Raw genomic sequence first — 24431 nt, 5'->3', positions numbered from 1 at the left:
TTTAAATGAAAATAATAATTTAAGGGTCCTCAAATCCATATTATATACAGGACATATAATATAGCTAATGTGGCACATAAGCTCAACCTACGTAAGTTAGTCTATTGAAAAGTATTGATGCAGAACTAGTAAAAAACAACAACAAAACTAAAGGCCCAACAAAATAACAGATGTCAACATCATGCTTTCACTAGCTGAACTTGGTTTCAATTCATCTATCTTATGTGTAAGGTGGTGCATTCCAGAGGGTGGAAAAGGGGCAGAAAAACGGTCACTTGATGGAGACTTTCTCAGACTACTAACCCTCCCAGTTTACTATCCTCACCTACTATTTGTTATCAGAGACAAAATAAAATACAGAACTCTGGGAGCATGGTTTAAAAAGGCAAGTGCCAGTGATAACAATGTGCTGTTCATTCGGGGAACTGTTCCCACACCACCGCCACCACCACCACCACCACTACTCCATTCCTTTCACTGCAGCGTCGTTGGGTGAGAACTTTGTGACCCTCCATCTCCAATCAGTAACCGGTTGAGGTTAGGGCCCCTGACCAAGCTGGTTCAATCCTGGCTCTTGCCTAGGGTTCCCAGGTAAAATACTAGCCCCCAGTTAGGTTTGAATGTCAGATTAACAACAAATAGTTTTTACTATAAGTATATCCCAAATATTGCACTGAGACATAATTATACTACACACCATGGCAGTGTCCCCAGATCTGCCAACAATAGCTGCAAATGCACAGAGTACTTCGTATGTTCCCTGCGTTGTTCTAAATGCTTTCTAAATATTAATTCACTAAATATGTGAAAATATATGGATATGTAAACATATGCCAATATATGGATTGAAGTTAGGAAGAATGAACTGCATATTTTTAAATTTCAAAAATTATGCAAAAATTCCTATAATTAAGATGTTTGAGGAGTTGTCATTGATTAGCTGCAAACCAATTTGTATAAAATTGAAAAATATAAAAATTAAAGGAATCTAGATTTCAGTCCCTGCTCATTAACTAGCTAGATGACCTTGGGAAAGTCTCCTCAATTCTCTGGATCTAGGTTTTCTTCTCTGTAACATGAAGCGGGGAGATTATTTTTTAGGTCGTTGCTGCCCTAAAAATTCTATTATATCTTACAATATGGAAAAATAGCTTGCAGAGAAGTTTATTACCTCTGCAATCATTCTGTTGGTGTCTCCTAAGAAAAGCAGATTCAGAGCTTCTTCCTCGGTGGTTGCCTGATGCAGAGACAGGTTTTTCAGGTGAATGTTCTGATCGGGGTCCTCCAATATTGTCACTTTCCTAGGGAAATGGGAAGCAACAAAAACAAGGGACTTTGAGAATGAAAAGAACTTTCTTTCTTTCTTACATGTTTATTTTTCAAAATCTGTACAGTATGACGTCTTGAACTTATAAAATCAAATAATACACAAAACACCAGACAGTATTGGATTAGCATCAAACACGGACATTCCCTTGACAGCCCTATCCAATAGTTTTGGGGCTGAAAGGTATATTACAAGCTCCTGCTTAAAGCCATCTGTCTTTGTAATCATCAGAACACTAAATCATCTTAAAACGCATACTCTTACTGAATTAAAAATGCAAATAGATAACCTTCTACTTATATATCAGGAAACTTGGCCATACCATTTTTTTCTGTGTCATAATTCAGTTTCTTACATGTGTGATGCACTAATTCTTCTCCTTCTGCTTTTTCCCTTTTGTTCAATTTCATATCACTTTCAATTTATACGACATTTCAAACTGGTTAGCTCATCAATTTAAACATGATGAAAATCGAGGCATCTGTCATCCCTCGAGGAGTTATTCCCTTGTCTAGTTTTCAATACCAAGGTGAGTAAAAAAATTCTCAAGTCTATAATAAAGTTTTAGCCTGTCATTATTATTTTTATGACCATCAAATGTGTTTCTTGATCCTTTTTCTTTTACAAAATACCTTTCCTTCCCATTACATCCTTAAAATCAGAGCCTTCGGTCTGGAATTATGTTCACCTATTACTTCTGCCTTAATGGGCATCCTGGTGCCAACACCATTTCCTCCCAGGTGAGTCCTAACCCTGTTTCCAGAGTTGGCTTGTCAATACTCTCCTTAAAGCCCTTTTAGGACTTTCTGTAACTGAACACGATTTGGCCAAACTCCTCATACTCTGCTTCAAAGGCCTACAGATTCCAGCGATAAAGTTATTAGAGAGAACACCCTTCTGCCTCTTGAGTTTTGCCTTCCTGACTTTCTTAAGAATTGTGAAGGAAAGGGAATCTTATAATTCATGAGTATTGCCAAAGAGTATCTCCAGGTGTCTGCACTTGTTTAAAACATTTGGAACTAATGAGAGTAAGTAAAGGTTGGCATCATCTAGCACTGCTTCTTCTTTAAAACTGTAACTAGCAAATGGACATGGGTCACTTGCCTATTTATAAAAACACATTTAGAATATATCAAAAGTGAAGACTTTGCAAATACCATAATTTTTCATCTTTCCCTTTTGTAAGGAGGTTATCTGGACTTTCATACGTAATTTGTGGGCACTTAAAATACTAATTGCGGGAAGAAAATGTAGCTCTACCAGCACATCTGTGACCAATATGTCACTAATAATGTACTCTGTTGCCAAGTTTTGGACTCTTTTTGTCTCTTCAACAATACTAAGATGGAAAAAGATCTCTTCCTTTAATGAAACCAAGTGTATTTTATTTATTTTTCAACAAGACTCATAAGTGAGCTTATTAAAAATGCTTAAGAGTTCAAAAATGCTTGGAAAATATGAAGGCATTTTTAACGGAAATGGATAAATTGTGTTCTATTTTTAGGAACCCCCTTTATTCCTTAAACTTTATTTCTACCCTGATCCTTCTGAAGTGCTCGAGAATGTTTGACTATATGCAATCCCTAGGGACATAGAAGTTGGAATTCTTCCTAAATCCACAGATTCTGGGGCTTACAGGTGAAAGAAGTTAGGTAATATTGGAAGGAAGATAAAAGCAAGAAATAAGTGATGAGACAGTACATTAAAAGTGGGAAAAGAAGAGAGTTCTGTCGTTTTCACTGTGAAGATAAAAACAAATTCTCCACTTCTGAGGCAAAGTCACCTGTAAAAAAGTCACCAATGTCACTTGGTCGTAAGACCAAGTCAGATACTATATATCCTGTGCAAGTTCAGAAAAGAGAGGAGTCGGGTAGCAGGAAACGACTGAGAGAGGAGGATGCTCACACTCATTGGGTACCAAAACTACGCCAGGCACCTGAGTCGTTTCGTTTTGTCCACTTGCTCTTCCCTGGCGGCACACAGGAACAACCTGCGGAACCCACAAAACAAAACGCTGGCGCCTGGCCCCATTCTAAGAGATTCTGATTTGATTGTTCCAGGGTGTGGTCTGGGTATCAGAATTTGTTTCAGCTCCAGGCGGTTCTAGTGTGCAGCCAAGGTTGAGGGCCACTGACTTCATCTTTAATAATCTTCCAGGTAGACATAAGGGGAGGAGGTTTCTGGTTTCTTTATCTTTGCTTTCTACCCAGCTCCACCCCATGCCCAAAGGGGAAAGCTACTCATCACCTTGGTTGTAGCTGAAGTCACTCTTGAGCCACATCTACTAATAGGCAAGGTCACTGTGAATTTTAAAAAGCCTGTCCTTCATGGGGAGTTTCTTTTCTACCTCCTTGCCCATGCAGCTGATGGGTAAACTAAGCCACCCACTAACCACAATAACTAAAGCTCAATTGGGGATTATAAATCTACCTGTACATCCATAGGGTTTACGTCATTACTGAACCAAAAACTCTAAGTGATGGTAAGGAGACTTCATATGTATATCTCTCACCATTATTTCACTGAAATAAAAAATGGAGAAAACAAGCAAGTATGGAATTCTGAGAGTGTTTATTATTAGACAACCTAAATGAGCCACTGATTTAGGATTATAGTTACATAGAATAATTAGAAGCATAAGGTAGAAAGTGGGAAATGTCATCGGTGGCATTTGGCTAAGCTGCTGTTTCCCTCTAAATCCTTCAGAGCTTTTGATCTCCAATGTGGCTACTTCAGAACTATTATACTTCTACATTTCCTTCCAGGTGCTTGTCCACCTTTCTCACTACGATCAAAATACGATTTGCACATGCCCCCGGTTTTTCTGTGCAGAACTTCCAGCCGTCTTTTGTAACCCATCACTAGGCATTTTTCTGACTCTTTTCTGATATTATGTTTCCCCCACTATTTTCTGATTTCTTGCCCATGGAAGTTTTGCAAAGTAAACAAAAAGGTAGGTTGGTGTCCAAATTAGTTTGGCTTCTTTCACAACTCTCTTCCTGCTTAGGGCTCCTCTGTGGGCACCCTATAAAAAGTTCCATCCCTGGCATCCTTCTGGAATCTTCCGTGGTGCAACTGTCTCTCTCCAATCAGGATCTCCCTTGCCTGTTCTCCTCAGATTCTTTCCTGGTTTCTGCCCAATCTCTTGGGCACGAGGCTTTGGACTTCCCCTTATTGTCCTGCCTGCTTTCATTGAAAATGCCTTTTGCACTAAGCTTTGCAGTCAATGTGTCAGCCCCACCCACTCGCATGCCTTTGCTTGGAGAAGTCCAGCCTGAGCCATAACCTGGGTGCTACCCCTTGCCCAGTGGGCTGATCTGGAGATGAGAATGTTTTAAACTCCACTGTTGGTGAAACCCTTTTTCAAACTTGGAGGAAATAAGAACTATTAGCAAAAGTTTCTCATCAAGTTGCTTCCTTATCTGGCACTTTCTTTCCCTCTCTCTCTCTCACAAATCAACAGCTATTTCCTGAATCCTTAGTCTGCCACTCAATTCTGACTATAATTTTCATGGGCTTGAAAGAGGGCTTTATTAGAGTTTCTTAAATAAACATCCTAATTCCAAGATGGAAACCCCCCAAACTATTTATTTGATTCTTTTTGAAAGGGCCTGTGAATAGTTTTCCCTACAAAATGTTTCTAAAATGTTTAGATTTCAAGCAAAAAGTCACTGATAGCCTTAACTTGGACACCTAAATGGAAAAGTTCTGCTAAGTATACTCGGCCTGCTTAATGATGGGGAAGAAGCAAGCTTTGTGTTTTCTCTGTAAACAGAGAATCTTTTCCATTTGGCTAAGTAGTTGGAATTTGTAAGCTCTTTCTAACTGACTGGAAGACATATAAAAAGCAATAGCCAAGCTCTTGTTCTCAATAATGGAAGCCATCAATGAAAGAACCCTCCCCAACCCACACCCTACCTCCCCAATATTCCAACACCAACAACTTGCTGAACAGGAACTTTCTAGGAGTTACTACAATGAATCTGATTTCTCATTTTCATGTTATAGACAAGTGTTGCTATGGTTATTTCTAATTTTTTTCTACTTGTAGGTGCCCCCATGTGATTGTACAGGCCATGCACTGCACATTGGCACCATGTTCAAGGGAGGTGCAATTCACAGCATGAGTTTGCATATTTATTATGACAAATGTGTATCAGAGAGCAGTAAAGTGTCTTCTAACAAAACCATCATATAACAACAATTTTCCAACAGATGGCAGGGGTGCCTTTTAATAACTCATGCGAAGGTGCGATACAGACCGGAGGTAGCCCTGTCTAGTCACCTTGACAGAGCAATACCAACAGCAGGCAGGCCTCATGAAAACAGGAGGGAGTCAACCAGACTCTTCTAAATAACTGGATATGTTTCCCATGTTGTAAACACAGTCCCACTATTCATTTCAATAAAGAGAATATTCTCTGGTTCAGTGGTTTTCAACTACTTTTTTTTTTCCCCACCCCAACACACATTCTCAGAGCTCTCTATGGTGAAGATTTAGAGAAAAGGGAAGATGTAAATTTTTAGGAAAAGTATATAAGGGGAGCCCTCCTTCCTGGATGTAAACAATTTCAAAGGTAAATTTTCTTTAGATTGATTAAAAATCTAAAATATTTCCTCTGTTATAAAATATAAATAATTGAAACATCACTTGAGAAAGTTTTATGAACTTGCAATACATTTTTGTGTTGGTCTTAACCTAGACAGAATGGGCTAAAGGTAATGGATATTTTTTCTAATTAACCACTATTGAGATATTCTGAAAACTCTAGCAGCTTAAAAAATATATCTTTCTTTTGAGTTTTATCTAACATCACATCTTTTTACTGATAATGAAGAATACAGCCAATCACATGACATTTTAGAAACTAAGTTATTTAATTTAACCTACTAAAAACACCAGATTCTCTAGCAAATTTTTAAGGAAGAAATTATACCAATTCTCTACAATCTCTTTCAGAGGATAGAAGCACTTTCTAACTCATTCCATGAGGCCAGCATTACTCTAATACCAAAACCAGACAAAAATTCTACAAGAAGAGAAAACTGGACCCTCCCCTCAATTTTGTAGTGAACCTAAAACTGCTGTAAAAAAATTGTCTTAAACAAAACACTAGGTTTTAATTTTTTAAAAAGAGAGATATGAGATTGGGGCTGGCCTGGTGGCGCAGTGGTTAAGTTCACATGCTCTGCTTCGGCGGCCCGGGGTTCATGGGTTCAGATCCCAGGAGCTGACCTACGCACCACCTATCAAGCCATGCTGTGGCGGCATCCCTTATAAAGTAGAGGAAGATGGGCACAGATGTTAGCCCAGGGCCAATCTTCCTCAGCAAAAAAGAGGCGGATTGGCAACAGATGTTAGCTCAGGGCTAATCTTCCTCATCAAAAGAAAAAAAAAAGAGAAATATGATATACCAATAAATGAAATACTTCATCAGAAAAAGAACAAGTCCAAATTCAAAGCTGCAAAATATTCTGAGTGATTGTTGTGATGAGTTCTTTTGTTATCCATATTAATTTCTTTCATTTCAATTGATAAATATCCTCTCCTAAATATTATCATTATTATTTCTAATTTACCTATGTTGCTAAATTATAATATTATTAGACTTGAACTCTGATCCATTTGATTTCCCAAAGAACTTAGCCAACACCTTAAGGTCATTCTACTACCACAAGTCTGCCATTTCAGAGGTGCTGGCAACCTGTACATGATTTATTCCCTGCCCTAAAAGAAGCAAAATTGAAATGAGCAAGGCATTTAATCCTAAGACTCAAGGATGGCTGGTGTCAATGTGGACACATTTTCATACTTTCAAGAGGCTTCTCCTTCTTACTGGGCTTATGCTTCCATATGCTATGAAAATAAACATCACCAAAAGAACTCAATGCAGACCTGGAAGCTGTTGGCCACTGCTATGGAAAAGCAAAAACAAAATGAGAATTATCCATGATAGGCCAAGACAGAATCATACTAGGTACAATTAATGTCTAGGAGAACCAACACTTTTCTCACAGATGGTTTATTTATTTCTTGGTTACTGCCGTTTAATTATTGCACTAAGATTCAGCATATATATGAAACATTCTTTCATTTCTATTTTCTTTTTTTCAAAATTATATCCAAATATGATAAAATTTTAGATTACTAATAACTTGAAGCTATCACTTTCCTGTATTATATTAATCTAACCAAACTTTTCCCAGCCCTAAATGATATCACTTTGCAACCAACAATACACAAATGGCTCCAAAATATAATGTATGTGACTATGGCTTATACACTTAGCTATTGCCTACAGGCAATTACAACTTGCATAATTTCCCAAAAGTGAATTATTTTAAACATCAAAAACTATGCTTGCTATCCTCCCTCTTACACTAGTATCCTTTGCTAATTTCCAATTACATTCAGCCATATCATATTCCTTCTGGTGCTCCAGGCTCACAAACAATCCATCATTTAATGAAATGTCTTGTTTGGCCTAATTCCACACGGTAATTATAGAGCCATATACTACAATTTATCTTCTTCAGAGCTACCAACTTTTTTTTCAAAGAAAATATTTTTCCTCCCATTTGTACTAATACTTGCTTTCTCATTCAGATTTTTTAATCATAGTATCACAAATTATATGTGCTTAAATTTTCCACATTTGAGGAAACTGAAGGAATAGATAGATCTAGAGGCAATGGATTTGTAATTTTGGAAAATCATAGCATTTCCTCTACAAGCTAAGTAGCTTTATACACCTTTGAGTTTATGCTATTGCATTTTACAAGTTCTGAGCATATTTACTTTTATTTAATTTCATTTTAAAATAAAGTTTATTATTGTAATATATGCTTCTTGTGAAAAAGTTTGAAAAATTTAAAAAATATAAAGAATTAAAAAAAAAGTTTCATCACAGGGACAATGACAATATATTGATATATTTCCTTTAAAACAATTTTCTTATGCATATTTTGCAGATTTGTGGTAAAATTATAAATGTTTGCATGTTATTATATCTTTTAATATTAATGATAATATATTTTCTTCTACTATTTTAGGATACAGGTGCAGGGAAGGAAATGAGGATCTACATGGGTTTTTCCCCTAAATAACTAATTGTGGCTCATAGTACAAGTTGCCTATGTGGGATCTGTCCTCCCCTTCTCCCTAACTATTAGGCTCTGATGTTGTTCAGGGAATTATTTAAGAATACTAGACTTCCCCAGGTTCCCTTGCAGCCAGGGCTGGCCATGTGACATAATTCTGGTCAGTGATAAGTAAGTGAAAGTCAATGGATGGGGCTTCTGGGGAATACTGTTAAAGGGGCTACCAGCTCCTGCCTTTTTCCTTCCAGGAAGGTGGATGTGATGCTGAAGGCAGGGCAATCATTTTGCATGAGGACTGAAGCCACCAGCTAAGAATGGCTGAGCAGAACAAGAGAAGGAAGCCCTGATTGCATCCTAAGCTTCCACAGCAGCCTTGGCTACCTAAATCCAGAATCCTCACTGTGTTTGTCGGGCGGTGGGGGGAAAGGGACGGACTATGTGGTTAAGCTGCTGTAAGTTGGGTTGCTATTACATGCAGCTGTTAGTTAATTTACCAAGAAAAATACCATGGACTGAATAACTCTTCCCTCTATCTACATTAAATAATAACATGGTACAGGATCTGACTCTGATTTATCTGTTCTCTCTTCTTCATTTAATTTTGAAGTGGTATAACAATTTCATTATTAGAGTTTTTACCTAATTTGAGTATATGGTGTCACTAGGTACTATTAATGTGTAAGAGAACCAAACCATTTCTCTATTTTTCACATTTCTTTTCTCTTCTTGGTTGTTGAAGCTTTCAGATAAACTCGGGTATCACGTCTATGTTTTTTAAAGTCTTTTAAGATTTTGCTTGGAATTTCATTGAACCTCTACATTACTGTGGGAAGAAGTGATCTCTTCAAGGTGTTCACACCTCTCATTCAGAACGAGATTAATAGCTCTCCATTTATCTTCAAGTTTTTTATTTCTCACCAAAAAATGTACTATTATTTTCACAAAGTCCCTGAATGTTTCCTGAATATTTTGCCTTCTTCTGATATTGTAAAAGAGACCTATTTTAACGTTATTTCTTCTAACTGAGTTATTCCTAGGGCTTGCTTCCTAGATTGAGTTAGATATGTCCTGAAAGATAGTAGGGGGTCAGCCAGCCTGAATAGCATCAGTCTGATCTCTGGCTCCTAAGAACTAACTTTCAGTTTGTAAAATGACTTCAACTATCCTAGAACTCAATGTGAAAACACAAGGTCAATGATAATTGGCTAAATGGTACACAGGCTAACTGCTCTGGAAGTTGCAGAGCAGGGAGATTAATATGCTATTTGTGACCCTTACCACCTGGTCCAGAGGATCCTCTAGCCAGCTGATGGAAACTCTTCCCCTCACTCACCTAGATTTCATTCTAAGGGCTCTTCTCGATGTGTCCTCTCTCTAGGCTGGCTCAGCATTGCTCCCACCTTGGCAGCTCTGCCAGCTCTTGGCTCAGTCAGGACTTTGGTCTTGGCATATGCCAGTAAAATTAGGACATCATTGAGGGTCATGGGAGCAGAGGCACTGGTGTGAAGGGACTGGAGTGGGCTATGACAGGAAATTATTGGTTGATGTGGACTCTGTTCACGAGACTACTGCAGCTCTAAATCACTTGTATGCCTTTTTTGCATTAACACACATTATTAGCTGGACAGTGGGAGCGGTTGTGTTTTGTGGAAGTCTCCTGAGTTGTTTCACGTGCACGTTACATTTTCCAACTAAATGGTAAATTAATTGAAGATAAGAATGCAGTTTAAATTCTTTATAATGCCCCCAAAAGAGCTGCCTGAGGTTCCTGCAATATAGTAAATGCTTGGTATATACGATGTTGACACTTGCAAAAGGTTGTCATGATTTTTTTCTCTATTAGTTGAGCTTTAATAGTTAGATGTGTTGCCAAACTCTGTGTATTCTTCTAAAGGACAGAATAGTGGCCAAGGAATAGTGACCAAGTAAGCCTAAATTATTCAAAACTCTTTTAGGTAATCCTGTGGTTTTGCTTCATGTACTCAAAATTTAGGACAGATTGAGAAAAGTGATGTAGTATCAGAATAAATCAAACAATTCATAAAGCAATTATGAAGATTAACTGGACAATAAGTCAGAAAAAAACAAACCCGTACCAACACATAATTTAAAAAGTGCGTTTCACCTCATAATCACAGGAAAAGAAATTATATGCATTTGTTTACATAAAAAGGATGAGGAAAATGGAATAGACTGAGGTGACAATGTTTTTCCCGACATTAATTAATCTCATGTGACTAAAAACCCTAATGTCACAAATACATTTTTACATTCCAGGTGTAAGAGTGAAAATACTACAGTGGTTTCTCCCCATCCTTCTACACATCACGTATGAGGCAGTTGTTGACGAAAGCTAACACCTCTGTTATGGACTGAATGGTTGTGTCCCCCCAAAATTCATATGTTGAAGCCCTACTCCCCAATGTGTTGGTATTCGCAGGTGAGGCCTTTGGGAGGTCATTTGGTTTAGATAAGGTCATAAGGGTAGGCCCCCACGATGGGATTAGTGTCCTTAGAAGAAGAGTAAGAGAAAGAAGGACCATGACTCTACACCATGTGAAGACACAGAGAGAAGGTCACCATCTGCAAACCAGGAAGAGAGCTCTCAACAGGAACCAAATCTGCCAAAACCTCGATCTTGGACTTCCCAGTCTCCAGAATTATGAGAAATAAATGCTTGTTGTTTTACCCACCTAGTCTATGGTATTTTTTATGGCAACTGAGCTAAGACAACTTTCTATCTAAGACATTTCTGATATTGAGAATGATCTCTTTCTTTTTTTTTTTTTAGTTGCTTCTCAATTTTATTATTTATTTATTTATATTTTTTGTGTATTGAAATAACATTGGTTTATAACATTGTATAAATTTCAGGGGTACATCATTATACTATTATTTCTGCATAGATTACATCATGTTCACCACCCAAATACTAATTACAACCTATCACCACACACATGTGCTGAATTATCCCTTTCACCCTCCTCCCTCCCCCCGTCCCCTCTGGTGACCACCAATCCAATCTCTGTCTCTATGTGTTTGTTTATTGTTGTTATTATCTACTACTTAATGAAGGAAATCATACGGTATTTGACCTTCTACCTCTGACTTATTTCACTTTGCATAATACCCTCAATGTCCATCCATGTTGTCACAAATGGCTGGATTTCATCGTTTCTTATGGCTGAGTAGTATTCCATTGTGTATATATACCACATCTTCTTTATCCATTCGTCCTTTGTTGGGCACTTAGGTTGCTTCCAAGTCTTGGCTATTGTGAATAACGCTGCAGCGAACACAGGGGTGAATGTATCTTTATGCATTGGTGTTTTCAAGTTCTTTGGATAAATACCCAGCAGTAGAATAGCTGGATCATATGGTAGTTCTATCCTTGATTTTTTGAGGAATCTCCATACTGTTTTCCATAGTGGCTGCACCAGTTTGCACTCCCACCAGTAGTGTATGAGAGTTCCCTTCTCTCCACATCCTCTCCAACACTTGTTGTTTCCTGTCTTGTTAATTATAGCCATTGTGACGGGCATGAGGCGATATCTCATTGTAGTTTTGATTTGCATTTCCCTGATAGTTAATGATGTTGAACGTCTTTTCATGTGCCTGTTGGCCATCTGTATATCTTCTTTGGAGAAACATCTGTTCAGGTCTTTTGCCCATTTTTTAATTGGGTTGTTAGTCTTTTTGTTGTTGAGATGCATGAGTTTTTTATATATTTTGGAGATTAAGCCCTTATCAGATGTATGGTTTGCAAATATCTTCTCCCAATTGTTAGGTTGTCTTTTCGTTTTGTTGATGGTTTCCTTTGCTGTGCAGAAGAATTTTAGTTTGATGTAGTCCCATTTGTTTATTTTTTCTATTGTTTCTCTTGGCCGGTCAGACATGGTGCTTGAAAATATGTTGCTAAGACCGATGTCACAGAGTGTACTGCCTATGTTTTCTTCTGGAAGTTTCATAGTTTCAGGTCTTACATTCAAGTCTTTAATCCATTTGGAGTTAATTTTTGTGTATGGTGTAAGGTAAGGGTCTACTTTCATTTTTTTGCATGTGGCTATCCAGTTTTCAAAACACCATTTGTTGAAGAGACTTTCTTTTCTCCATTATATATTCTTGGCTCCTTTGTCAAAGATTAGCTGTCCATAGACGTGTGGGTTTATTTCTGGGCTTTCGATTCTATTCTATTGATCTGTGTGTCTGTTTTTGTGCCAGTACCACGCTGTTTTGGTTAGAAAAGATGCTTGGTATTATTTCAATCTTCTTAAATTTATGGAGACTTGTTTTGTGGCCTAATATGTGATCAATCCTGGAGAATGTTCCATGTGCTTTGAAAAGAATGTGTATTCTTCGGTTTTTGGATGGAATGCTCTGTATATATCTACTAGGTCCATCTGTTCTAGTGTGTCATTTAAGGCCAATGTTTCCTTATTGATCTTCTGTTTGGATGATATATCTGTTGGTGTAAGTGGAGTGTTCAAGTCCCCTACTATTATTGTGTTACTGTCTATTTCTGTTTTTATGTCTGTTAAGATTGCTTTATATATTTAGGTGCACCTACATTGGGCGCATAGATATTTACAAGTGTTATATCCTCTTGTTGGATTGTTCCCTTGATCATTATGTAATGCCCTTCTTTGTCTTTTTTTACAGTTTTTGTTTTAAAGTCTATTTTGTCTTATATGAGTACTGCTATCCCAGCTTTCTTTTCATTGCCATTTGTGTGGAGTATCTTTTTCCATCCCTTCACTTTCAGTTTGTGAGTGTCTTTAGGTCTGAAGTGTGTCTCTTGTATGCAGCATATATATAGGTCTTGTTTTTTTATCCAATCAGCCACCCTATGCCTTTTAATTGGAGAATTTAGTCCATTGACGTTTAAAGTAGCTATTGGTAAGTATGTACTTACTGCCATTTTTTAACTTTTGTTTTCTCAGTGTTTTAGTAGTCCTTCTCTGTTCCTTTCTTCTTCTATACAGAGTTGATGGTCTCTTTAGTTTGACCTCTGTCTGAAAGCTCTACTCTTTAACTCCCCTCCTCCTTCCTTTTATGTTTTTGATATCATATCTAACCTCTTTTTTGTGCATTTGTATCCATTACACTCTTATCATGGAAATAGATAATTTTTCCTATTTGTGGTCTTCTCTTTTCCCCTTAAATCAGTCCCTTTAACATTTCTTGTAGTACTGGTTTCATGGTGACAAACTCCTTTAATTTTTGCTTGTCTGGGAAATTTTTGATCTCTCCTTCCATTTTGAATAATAACCTTGCTGGGTAGAGTATTCTTGGCTGTAAGTTTTTTCCTTTTAGCACTTTAAATATATCATGCCACTCTCTTCTAGCCTGTAAGGTTTCTGCTAAAATCAGCTGATAGCCTTATGGAGTTTCCTTTGTATGTAACTTGACTTTCTCTTGCGGCTTTTAGGATTCTCTCTTTATCTTTAATTCTGGACATTTTGATTATGATGTGTCTTGGTGTGGGCCTCTTTGGGTTTATCTTGTTTGGGGCTCTCTGTGCTTCCTGTACCTGGATGTCTGTTTCCTTCCCTAGGTTAGGGAAGTTTTCATCTATTATTTCTTGAAATAGATTCTCTGCCCCTTTGTCTCATTCTTCTTCTTCCGGGACACCTATAACACGGATGTTAGTGTGCTTAATGTTGTCCCAGAGGTCCCTTAGACTGTCCTTACTCTTTTTAATTCTTTTCTCTTTTACCTGTTCAGCTTGGGTAATTTCTTCTAGTCTTTCATCCAGCTCACAGATCTGTTCTTCTGTATCCTCTACTCTGCTTTTGAGTCCCTCTAGTGAATCTTTCATTTCCAGTATTGTATTCTTCATTTCTGATTGGTTCTTTTTTATATCTTCCATTTCTTTGTTGACATTCTCACTGAGTTCATCTATTCTTCTCCCTAAATCAGTGAGCATTCTCAACACTCTTTGTTTGAACTCTCTGTCGAGTAGGTTGCTCATTTCTATTTCACTTAGTTCCTTTTCTGGGATTTGCCCTGTTCCCTTACTTGGAATGTGTTCCTTTGCCTCCTCATTTTGCCTCTTTCCCTGTGCTTGTGTCTACGTATTAGGTAGGTTAGCTACGTCTCCTGCTCTTGGATAGGTGACCTTACACAAGTGATGCCTTAGGAAACCTGCAGTGTGCTTCCCTCAGTTCTCAACGTTCTAGGGGTGACCCCTATGTGGGCTACGTGTGTCCTTCTGTTGTGGCCTGTTTGCTCTCCCTGTAGGCGCCCAGGGAGGCTGAGTTATGCTCCTGGCCAGCTGTTGTAATGCTCAGCTGCTTGTAGTTGTTGTGGGCCCTTCAGTCTCTTTATCAGGTATGGGGAGCCCCAGCACAGTTGGCTGCAAATTCTAATACCACATTTGTGTTGCAGCATTTCTTTTAAGTGAGTAGGCCCCCAGCGTGGTTGGTTGTTAGGCTCAGGTGCTTATAATTGCTATAAGCCTCCAGCCTTTAGGTCTCTTGTCAGCTCTCTGAGGACTGCAGCTGGGTGGGACTGGCCTCAGGCACGGGAGCACCCAATTGTTTCAAGCTTTGGAAGGTGGGGCAAACCCCCTATGTGGGTCTTTGAGAAGCACAAGTCTTCTGCAGCTGACAAGCCCTGCCGCCCACAGGTCCATACACACAGTCAACACAGTCCTGCCCCTTGTGCGTGCCCCGACCTCCCGAAGCGGACCCAGTCTCTCCACGGTGGGAGCCCCACACACTCCACCACCGCCCCACACTCTCCACCCGCTCCTTGTGCCCGCTCTGTCACACTGAAGTCGGCTCAGTTGCCAGGCTGCAGAGAATCCAGTCACCAATCTATGCAGGCCCACAGGTTTCCTGAGGGCTTGTTGTTGGGTGGAGCCAGTCTCTAGGGTGGGCTGCCTGCCCTGGCTGAGCTGGATTAAATTGGTGCTCTAGAGGGTGGGGCAGACCCTGGGCTCGCAGGTCTCAGGGAGAACTCCAATGGTGTTTGTGTCAGCACACCCACACCAGGCCACAACAATGGCTGCCGCCAATGTCCCAGTCCCTGGAGAGGTCTCACCTCTCACTGAGATGCACTTAGGGCCTATCAGGTGAGTCTCTTTTCACCAAAGCACTGTGCACCTTTTTTTCTAGTGATTTTAGGTTGCTTTCTGAAACGGGTGAGTTTGTGTGTGGGCCCTTTAAAAGCCGGTTTTAATTTCTTTGTAAACCAGCTTTTCTGGGGGTACTCTCCAATGTTTTAGTAGCAGGCAAAGTCAGATATTATGCCACTTGTCTGGATTGTGCTGGGTCCACAAAATGCCCACAGTGGGGGCGCTCCCCGGCTCAGGGCCCCGCTCCTCCAGGGAGGGCTGCCTACCTGTGGGTTGCTCCCGGGCGGCCGTGAGGTGCTGCGGCTTGTGAAGGCAGCGTTTTTCTCTCCAGAAGGGAGTCTCTGCCTCTTCCACCTCAATTAGGATTGTCCGTTGTTGCAGGAGTTCCTCTTATCCAGTTTTCAGTTCTGTCTCAGGGGTAATTTTTCCACGAGTAGTTGTAAATTGGCTGTGTCTGCGGGAGGAGGTGAGTTCAGAGTCTGCCTACGCCGCCATCTTGACTTCTCTCTCGAGAATGATCTCTTTCAATTGACCATTCAGAGTAGGGGAAGCCAGCTTCCCTCTTGCCATTACTCTAGTGGGACAGGCTTTGGGTGGAAGTGTATCATTTTCAGGCTGGAAACGTTCTCTATTCCCTCTGTCATAGTCATTGGAATGTTCCATCTCTCCTGGAACACAGGCCCTGGCCAATCCATGATGGACAAGAATGTGACTGACCACCACTGGTCACTGGTCACTTGTTCAGATCATACTGCACAACAGCACCCCCAGCTTCTCAAGAGGTTGCCTCCCAGCTGTGTCAGTAATTGTCTCAGTCAAAGAAAAGACTGGGGTTAGTTTTAACTTTGAGAACTATGCTTATAGGCCCAGGAATCTCCTCATATGTTCAGTAGGACCAGAAAAACAACACAAATGAAAAGTGTAATACAATAGGTAGTAACAAGACTGAAAGATGCATGTTTCATCTAAAGGAATTAACTTCAAAAATTTTAAACACAAAATGTGTAGGACAAACAAAGCAGGTTTGGGGATGGTGCAAGGAGGGTCCAGAGCATAAGTGGAAGGACTGGCTTTCAAAAGGACAGTTTTCTCAGACTGGAGGCAAGTGAGTGAGTGGGAAGGGGGATGGGAAGCAGGAATTTGAGGGAATTCATGTTTGACAGCTTCCATGTTCTCTCTGAGGTAAGAATACAATTAGCTTCAAAGAGAATTGGGCAGGTAGTACTTGAATAAAGAGACAGACATTTGATATAATCATCGCGAGGAATGGGAGAAAAAGCACTGGGCACATGAAGATATTGCTTAGCAGGCTGAGGGCCCAACTGAGGTTGGAAACCATATTGTGGCAGAGTTTTTCCCAAGCATTTTATGAACTCCGTGGTTGAAATTAGTGTCCTTCCTTACTCCCCGGAGAACCCAACGCATCTCATCGCTTACTAGGCAAGATTGAAATGATCCATGTATGAGTCTGTTCTACTGGACTAGAGCCCTTCGAGGTCAGGAACAAGTACTCTCAGAGACTTGCAGAGGGTCTGACACACAACAGACAGAGCTGAACTGGACTCAAAGCTTTGGCTCACACAAGAGGGTCCAGACGCCTGAAGAAGCCCAGAAACCGCAGTCTGCTCAAAGTTCAGATGGAATGCCAGGATACAACGCGGATCTCCTGGGCAAGAGCTCTGTACCTCCAGCTCTGATGTTTGATGGACTGAGATTGATATACTGATCTATCTTTTGGCAGACAAGGAATCTTGGGGAAATATCACAAAATCTATGCTAACCTCGGTTTAGTCATCCATAAAACATGGATTATGATACCTACTTCCTTAAATGAGATAATGTACGTAAAGTCTTTAGCATAAGGACTCGCACACAATAGGTGCCCATCCCCCTCTTTGGAGAGATTTTCCTGGTATCTCTAAAAAGAACTTTCCCTAGGTGGATGAGGGAAAGGATTAAGGCAGACAACCTACATTAGAATCACCTGGAATGCTTATTATAAACATACTTGAATTTTATGGAGGTGGAGGCTAGGAATCTGCATTTTTAACAACCAGTCCAGGTGATTCTTATACATAGTTAAATTTCAAGCCACTGGATTATGGTGTCTTCCAATTTTGTCCCTCCTTTTTACTCCCATTGCCACCTAAATGGCCTTAATAATTTCCCACAACGCTCTGGGGTCTCTCTGACTCCTGTTCACCTCATTCCAGCCTACACACCACTGACTGATTTTTCTTCCTAAAAGGCAGTTCCAATCATCCCCTTGAATAAAATTCTCCAAGGGCTACACCTTGCCTGCCAAATCCTTGCATTCATACCTTTCCCGTCTCAATGTTCTGACCTATTCCCTTACTGTGTTCCAATCACACAGGTCTATCGACAGAACAAACTCTATACTTTTCAACTTCCCTACCTTTCTTTCCACATGAATGTCACATTCCACTGCCCCAAGTCCTACTCCTTCCCTCCAGGACTAATTCACGTGCCATCATCTCTATGAATCCTTTCCTGATCTCTTGACCTGATGTGATTTCTTTCTCCTTTAAGCCTTTGTCATTCTTTATGCCTCTTTACAATGTTTTTCATATTCCACCTTATGCTATTTTCTATTAGTTTTACCCACCGTGCTATGAGTTCCAGGAAAGCAAAGACTATGGTAGTAAACTCAGTGCCTAGCACAGTGTGTGGAACACAGTTGGATCTCAATAAATGGTTGATGAACAAACAAATGATTCCACATGACTAGACTGTAAGCCATGAGGGCAGACACTGTGCATTCATCTTTTTTGTAACTCATGTAGCACTTAGCAGTGTTTTATATCAAGTAGGTATTAGAAATGTGGTGAATTAAATTTAAATCTGTCAACTTTTTTTTCCTTTGATGACAAATTATTTAAAAAACACAACACAGCCAAGATTTCAATACTGGATGCTGGAGTTTACTGACTTTTTTTCTAACAGTAATAACCATGACCATCTTTGGAACCTTAAATGGAATATGCATCCCTATTTAGGAACACTAAAATTACACTAAAGTAAGGTGACTATTTTCCCTACGGTTAAGAGCATACTATTTCACTTCATGAGACGTACTTAGATTCTAACTACATTCCCTTTATAGCATATGACATAAGGAGCTTTCCAAAATAGAAGTTCTATTTTCATTTCAATTACTAAACACAGAACAGATTTAATACATATATGCATGCGTATGCATATACTTGTCATATAAATATATAGCCAATTTCTTTTAATTAAACTTTTGTTTGGTGGTAATTGTAGATTCACATGCAGCTGTAAGAAATAATGCACAGAAATCTCGAGTACCCATTACCCAGTTTTTCCCAATGGTAACATCTTGTAAAACTGTATTAAAACATCACAGTTAGGACATTGGCATTGATACAATCCACTGATCTTATTCAGATGTCCTAGTTTTGCTTGTACTCATGTGTGTGGGTGTGGGTGTGTGTATTTAGTTCCATGCAATTTAATCACATGGGTAGTTTTATGTATCCACAGCCACAGTCAAGATACAGAATAGTCCATCACCACAAGGATCCCTCAGTGGCCTTGTACAACTATTCCCACTTCCCTTCCTAACTCCTGTCAAACACTAATCTGTTATCTATAATATTGCCACTTAACGAGTACTACATAAATGAAATCACATAGCATATAATCTTTTGGGATTGGCTTTTTTCTCTCAGCATCATTCCCTGGAGATTCATTCAAGCTATTAAATGTATCAATAGTTCATTCCTTTTTTGTGGTTGCTGTTTTATTAACTAAAGGTCCATAGCTTACCTTAGGGTTTTCTCTTTGTGTTACAAATTCTATGGGTTTTGACAAATGCATAACGTCATGTATCCACCATTACAGTACCATTTAGAATAGTTTTACTGCCCCAAAAATCCTCTGTGCTCTTCACCTATTCATCCCTCTACCCTTCCCCTCCTCAACCACTGGGACCACTGATCTTTTCACTGTATCTATGGTTCTGCCTCTTCCAGAATGTCATATAATTGGAATCATATAGTATGCAGCCTCTTCATACTAGCTTTTAACAGCTGGCAATATGCATTTAAGCTTGTTCCATGACTTTTCACGGCTTAATAGCTTGTTTCTTTTTATCGCTAAATAATATTCCACTGCATGGATGTACCACAGTTTGTTTTTCTATCTGCCTATTGAGGGACATCTTGGTTGTTTCCAGTTTTTGGCAATAATGAACAAGGCTGCTATATCCATTCATGGGCAGGTTTTTGCGACAGAAGTTTTCAACTCATTTGGTTCAACACCTAGGAGTGTGATTGCTGGATCATATGATAAAACTACGTTTGGTTTTGTAAGAAACTAGAAATTGTCTTCCAAGGTGGCTGTACCATTTGTATCCCCACCAGCAATGAGTGAGAGTTTCTGTTTCTCTACATTCTTGCCAGGGCTTGGTATTGCCAGTTTTTTGGATTTTAGCTATTCTAATAGGTGTGCTGTGGTATCTCATTGTTTTAATTAGCAATTCCCTAGTGACAGATGACGTTGAGCATCTTTTCATATGCTTATTTGCCATCTGTATATCTTCTTCGGTGAGGAATCTGTTCAGATCTTTTACTCATTTCTTAATTGGGTTGTCTGTTCTCTTATTGTTGAGTTTTAAGAGTTCTTTGTATATTTTAGATGCAAGTCCTTTATCAGATATGTGTTTGGTAAATATTTCTCTCAGTCTCTGGCTTCTCTTTTTATTCTCTTGACAGTGTCTTTCAGAAAGCAAAAGTTTTAACTTTAATAAAGTTTATTCTTATCTGTTTTTCCTTTCACAGATCATGCTTTTGGCGTTGTATCTAAAAACTCATCGCCAAATGACTATAGTAACATTTGTAAAAAGCAATTGACTTTAGTCTGGTGCCATATATCTATAAAGTCCATATATATATATATATATATATATATATGGGGTCAAATGTATATATTGCCATTTGTCCCTCAAACTGATAACTGCAAGAGAGAACCAAGGTCAACAGACATTTTGCCTACTATTTTTGGATGATATTCAGAGTGGGACATTCCAGCTCACAACAATGAAACCAGTCAACCAGACAGACAAGATTTCAGAGTTAGAGCTTGCCCTAGTTCAAGAGTGTGTAAAACCAGATTAACAGTGCATACTCTTAGCCCAATCCAGGTATAGCAAAAATCACATTCCATTATAAAGAATTACTTTATAATCTTAGTATAAAGCAAACCCTCTAAAATCCTCAGAAAACTAGCAGACCGAATACCAGTCAAATCTCATTATCCCCACACCAAAAGACTATGCATTTCTTGAGTTGTTTTATTATAGTATTGAATATATTTGAAGTAAATAGGCTATATTCCTAGGATATGGGAATATACTTTCTCAATGAGATTCTTCTCATTTTTATTTTAATGAGATTTTTTTGTCATTTAATTATAGTACAAAATGTAAGATAAGAACATCTTTTGGACCACTTTTATATGCGTGTATGTGTGTGTGTGGGGGGGGTGGAGTTCACTGAAAACATCTGTTTTGTAACTGAGGTCACTTCTGACTTGAGTCAGTGAACTCATTCACCAACAAGAAGATAGAGCTGCTAAAGAAGGAGCAGTAGTTTAAGATAGAAAGCTAGCAACATCCACAGAGACAATCTGACCAACACTGAGAACCATTACTAAACAGCAGGCATGCTGGGAAATGCAGAGACATAGAGTGAATTAAGGCATTGTCCTTGTTCTCAAGAGGCTTAAGGCTCTTTTCTAGGAGGACAATAGAAAATATCTAAACCACTTGTTATTCTTTTGTGAAGGAGAGAAGAGTCACCAAATAAGGCCTATACTGTGAGGTCACCAATCTTTGAACTCTAGACATTGGAGGTTGGAAGGTTTTTAAATATTATATCATCCAATGCCCAGATTTTATTGACAAACAGAAACCCGGAAAAGTAGAAAAATATATCTAAGATTGCAGGGTTGAACTAGGACCCAAATTTCCTGACTTCTCTAATCAAGTGCTCTTTCCTCTACATTACACAATCTCTCTTAGAGTTCAAGGGACTTTTCTCATTCCTAGTTCTTCCCAAAGTTGGGCTGCATCTAATTATGTAAATTATACTCAGATTCATAGAGGTCATGCTGTTTTCCCTTTATACTGTCATCTTCAAAAAGTCCACTTCACAGTTTCAATTTAACAGATGAGTTTTTTAAATATTAAGGACTTACTTTGGCCTAGGTGGTAGACAGACTACCAACGCAAGTAGGGCATACTTCCTAGCTCTGAGGAATTTATCATAAATGTAAACATCTACTACAGTATTCTTACACACCCAAGTTATACATGTGAAACTCATCATCACCACCCAATCAGGTTTCCTAATGGAAATCTCCTTTTAGGTCAATGACTTCTTAATTCTCTAGGCCCCATGGCAAAATCTTGAATCTGTTTTTGCTACTCTGGCATGAAAGTGAGAGTATCTGGTTTTTGTTTTTTTTTTTTTTCATTTTGTGAGGAAGATTAGCCCTGAGCTAACATTCAATGCCAATCCTCCTTTTTTTGCTGAGGAAGATTGGCCCTGGGCTAACATCCATGCCCATCTTTCTCTACTTTATATGGGATGCCACCACAGCACGGCTTGACAAGCTGTGCATCGGCGCGCGCCCAGGATCCGAACCTGCGAAATCCGGCCTGCCGCAGTGGAGCGCGCGCACTTAACCCCTATGCCACCGGGCCGGCCCCAAGAGAGAGTATCTGGTTTTTAATCCTTGTCCTACCATCAACCAATTAGTTTTGAAATCCTGGGCAAGTCGTACCTCTCTGGGCTCACCCTTCTCAATTAGTAAAATGAGGAGAGCACCAGTCGGCTATGATTCACCTTCTTTCCAAATCCAAGGTGATAGGCGTAATCAATATATTTTATTTCTTTTTTTTATTTTGCATATCTCTCGGATTTATCTCTCTTCCTCCGTGTTCATCATAACCAAGCCCTTCATTCCTGGATTATTACTAAGCAGGCTTCAAGCTCTTCAGTATAGATGTAACTTGTTAAAAGCAACATTAAGCAAGATTTAGCCTAGAGGTATATAGGTTACACTGGAGGCTAGAAAACGAATTAAGAAGCCTATGAAAATAAAGATCAATCTCACACCAAAAACCTGTCATTCAAGTCCCTCAAAAGCTGGCTTCAGTTGGCCTTCCCGCTTTTATGTCACATGACTCCTCAACACCGGCCTTTCTGATCACACCTTCACGTCGTAATGCTGTTGTTCCCATCCTTCCTATGAGGAAACTTTTACCTTTTCATAAACGTAATTCCAATAGTTTCTTTAAGACCAATTGCTTCCATGGAGTCAGTAATCTTTCCTTTCTCTTAATTGTTATACAAATATTTAGAGTACCAACAATAATCCTCTTTCCTAACTCCCTCTAATGAATATTGTTAGCATAAAAGGGATGATATATAAAAACTCTCAATCAACATTAATGGAAGAAGGCATATAAAGGTGATGTAAAGAGTATAACTTATTTTCTTTATTATTTCTTCTTCTTTCCTTTGCAAATTAAAATAAGCAACCGGTTGGGGCTGGCCTCATGGTCTAGTGGTAAAGTTTGGTGTGCTCTGCTTCAGTGGCCTAGGTTTGGATCCTGGGCGCGGACCTACATCACTTGTTAGTGGTCATGCTGTAGTGGCGACCCACATACAAAATAGAGGAAGATTAGCACAGATGTTAGCTCAGGGTGAATCTTCCTCAGTGGGAAAAAAAAAAAAAAGCAACTGTTTGTTGATCCTTTTGGTAGAGGATTAATATGTATTTTTAAATTGTTTTAGAATATTTAAATAGGAAGAATATTAAAATATATTTCCCTGGCTCTAGCAACTTCTGATATATGAAGACATCTGGACAAATGTATATGAACTGTTACCAATTAATATATGTTTAATTTAGGGATCTATTCAAACAAGCAGTGAGTAATGTTATATAAATGCTGGCAGGGTAACTTACTCCACTAATAGATAAGCTCCGAAGACTCTATACATATTTCGGTCATGAAACAATCAGTGCCAGTCTGACCAAATGATTGTCATTGTTAGTCTTAATAAGACTAGAGAAACATTTGCAGAAAACTTAAAGTTTTATTTTCTCTTTCAGATTCTTTTATTGCTAACCCTAATTTGAATACCTCCTTCAGAGAGAGGCCACAATTAGAGGAGTAAAAGGATTTCATGTGGCAAGAACAAAACAGTGCTGTCACATCCCATCAACCCTCTCGGCACCCACTCTCCGAGAACATTCACTGCATTCTCCTGTGCTCCAGAAGAGATTTTCCCAAGACATGAATTTCAAGCAATTTTAGTTCCCATCACTACTGTCTGTTTGTCATAACTGAAAAAAATATCCATTATATTACAAAAAGATTCATTATCCAGTATTTGTTAATTACGATTGAGACCAGAAACATACAAAGTTTCAAAGAAAACAATTGAGGAGAACATCTGAAAGTAATTTTCCCCCATTCCTTGTTGTTCTGCTACTCACGGCAAGTCTTCCAAACTGGAGGCTTCATGTCTTGGATCCAACAGATCATAACCACATTCATTGTAGATTTCCAAATAGGAAATGTGTGTTGTATATATTTTGCCGCTGTCCTGATTGGAAAAGGGAAAGATATTATTTAATGGCTATAAATAACAATTCAGCTTAGAGGAAGATGAACACATTTATCACTGTAGTTTCCTCTCAGTTTTTCTCCTTTTCTTCTCTCTCACTTTGTATGGTTTACATTTTCAGTTCGTGACACTTTCAAGTTGCCAGTTACCATATGCATGAAGCTTTTTTTTTTTAATGGCCAACACCCATGATTACAAGCAACTTCAGTCTGTTATTTTTTATTGTTCCACATTATATATA

The 24431-nt window shown here is 38.9% G+C and overlaps 1 protein-coding gene across 1 annotated transcript in view; it reads right to left on the bottom strand.

Moving 5' to 3' along the window:
• The window catches only part of KIF6 (kinesin family member 6), a 370265-nt gene that overhangs the window by 254324 nt on the left and 91510 nt on the right, over positions 1–24431 (bottom strand). Inside the window, 2 exon segments of the mRNA XM_058555469.1 lie at positions 1172–1301; positions 24060–24169. Of these exon segments, the coding sequence (XP_058411452.1) occupies positions 1172–1301; positions 24060–24169 (240 nt within the window).

This window comes from Diceros bicornis, chromosome 14 (genome assembly GCF_020826845.1).
Source record: "Diceros bicornis minor isolate mBicDic1 chromosome 14, mDicBic1.mat.cur, whole genome shotgun sequence".
NCBI classification, from domain to species: domain Eukaryota; kingdom Metazoa; phylum Chordata; class Mammalia; order Perissodactyla; family Rhinocerotidae; genus Diceros; species Diceros bicornis.
Note: the sequence above shows the minus strand (reverse complement) of the source record. Positions and strands in the feature narration are given on the sequence as shown.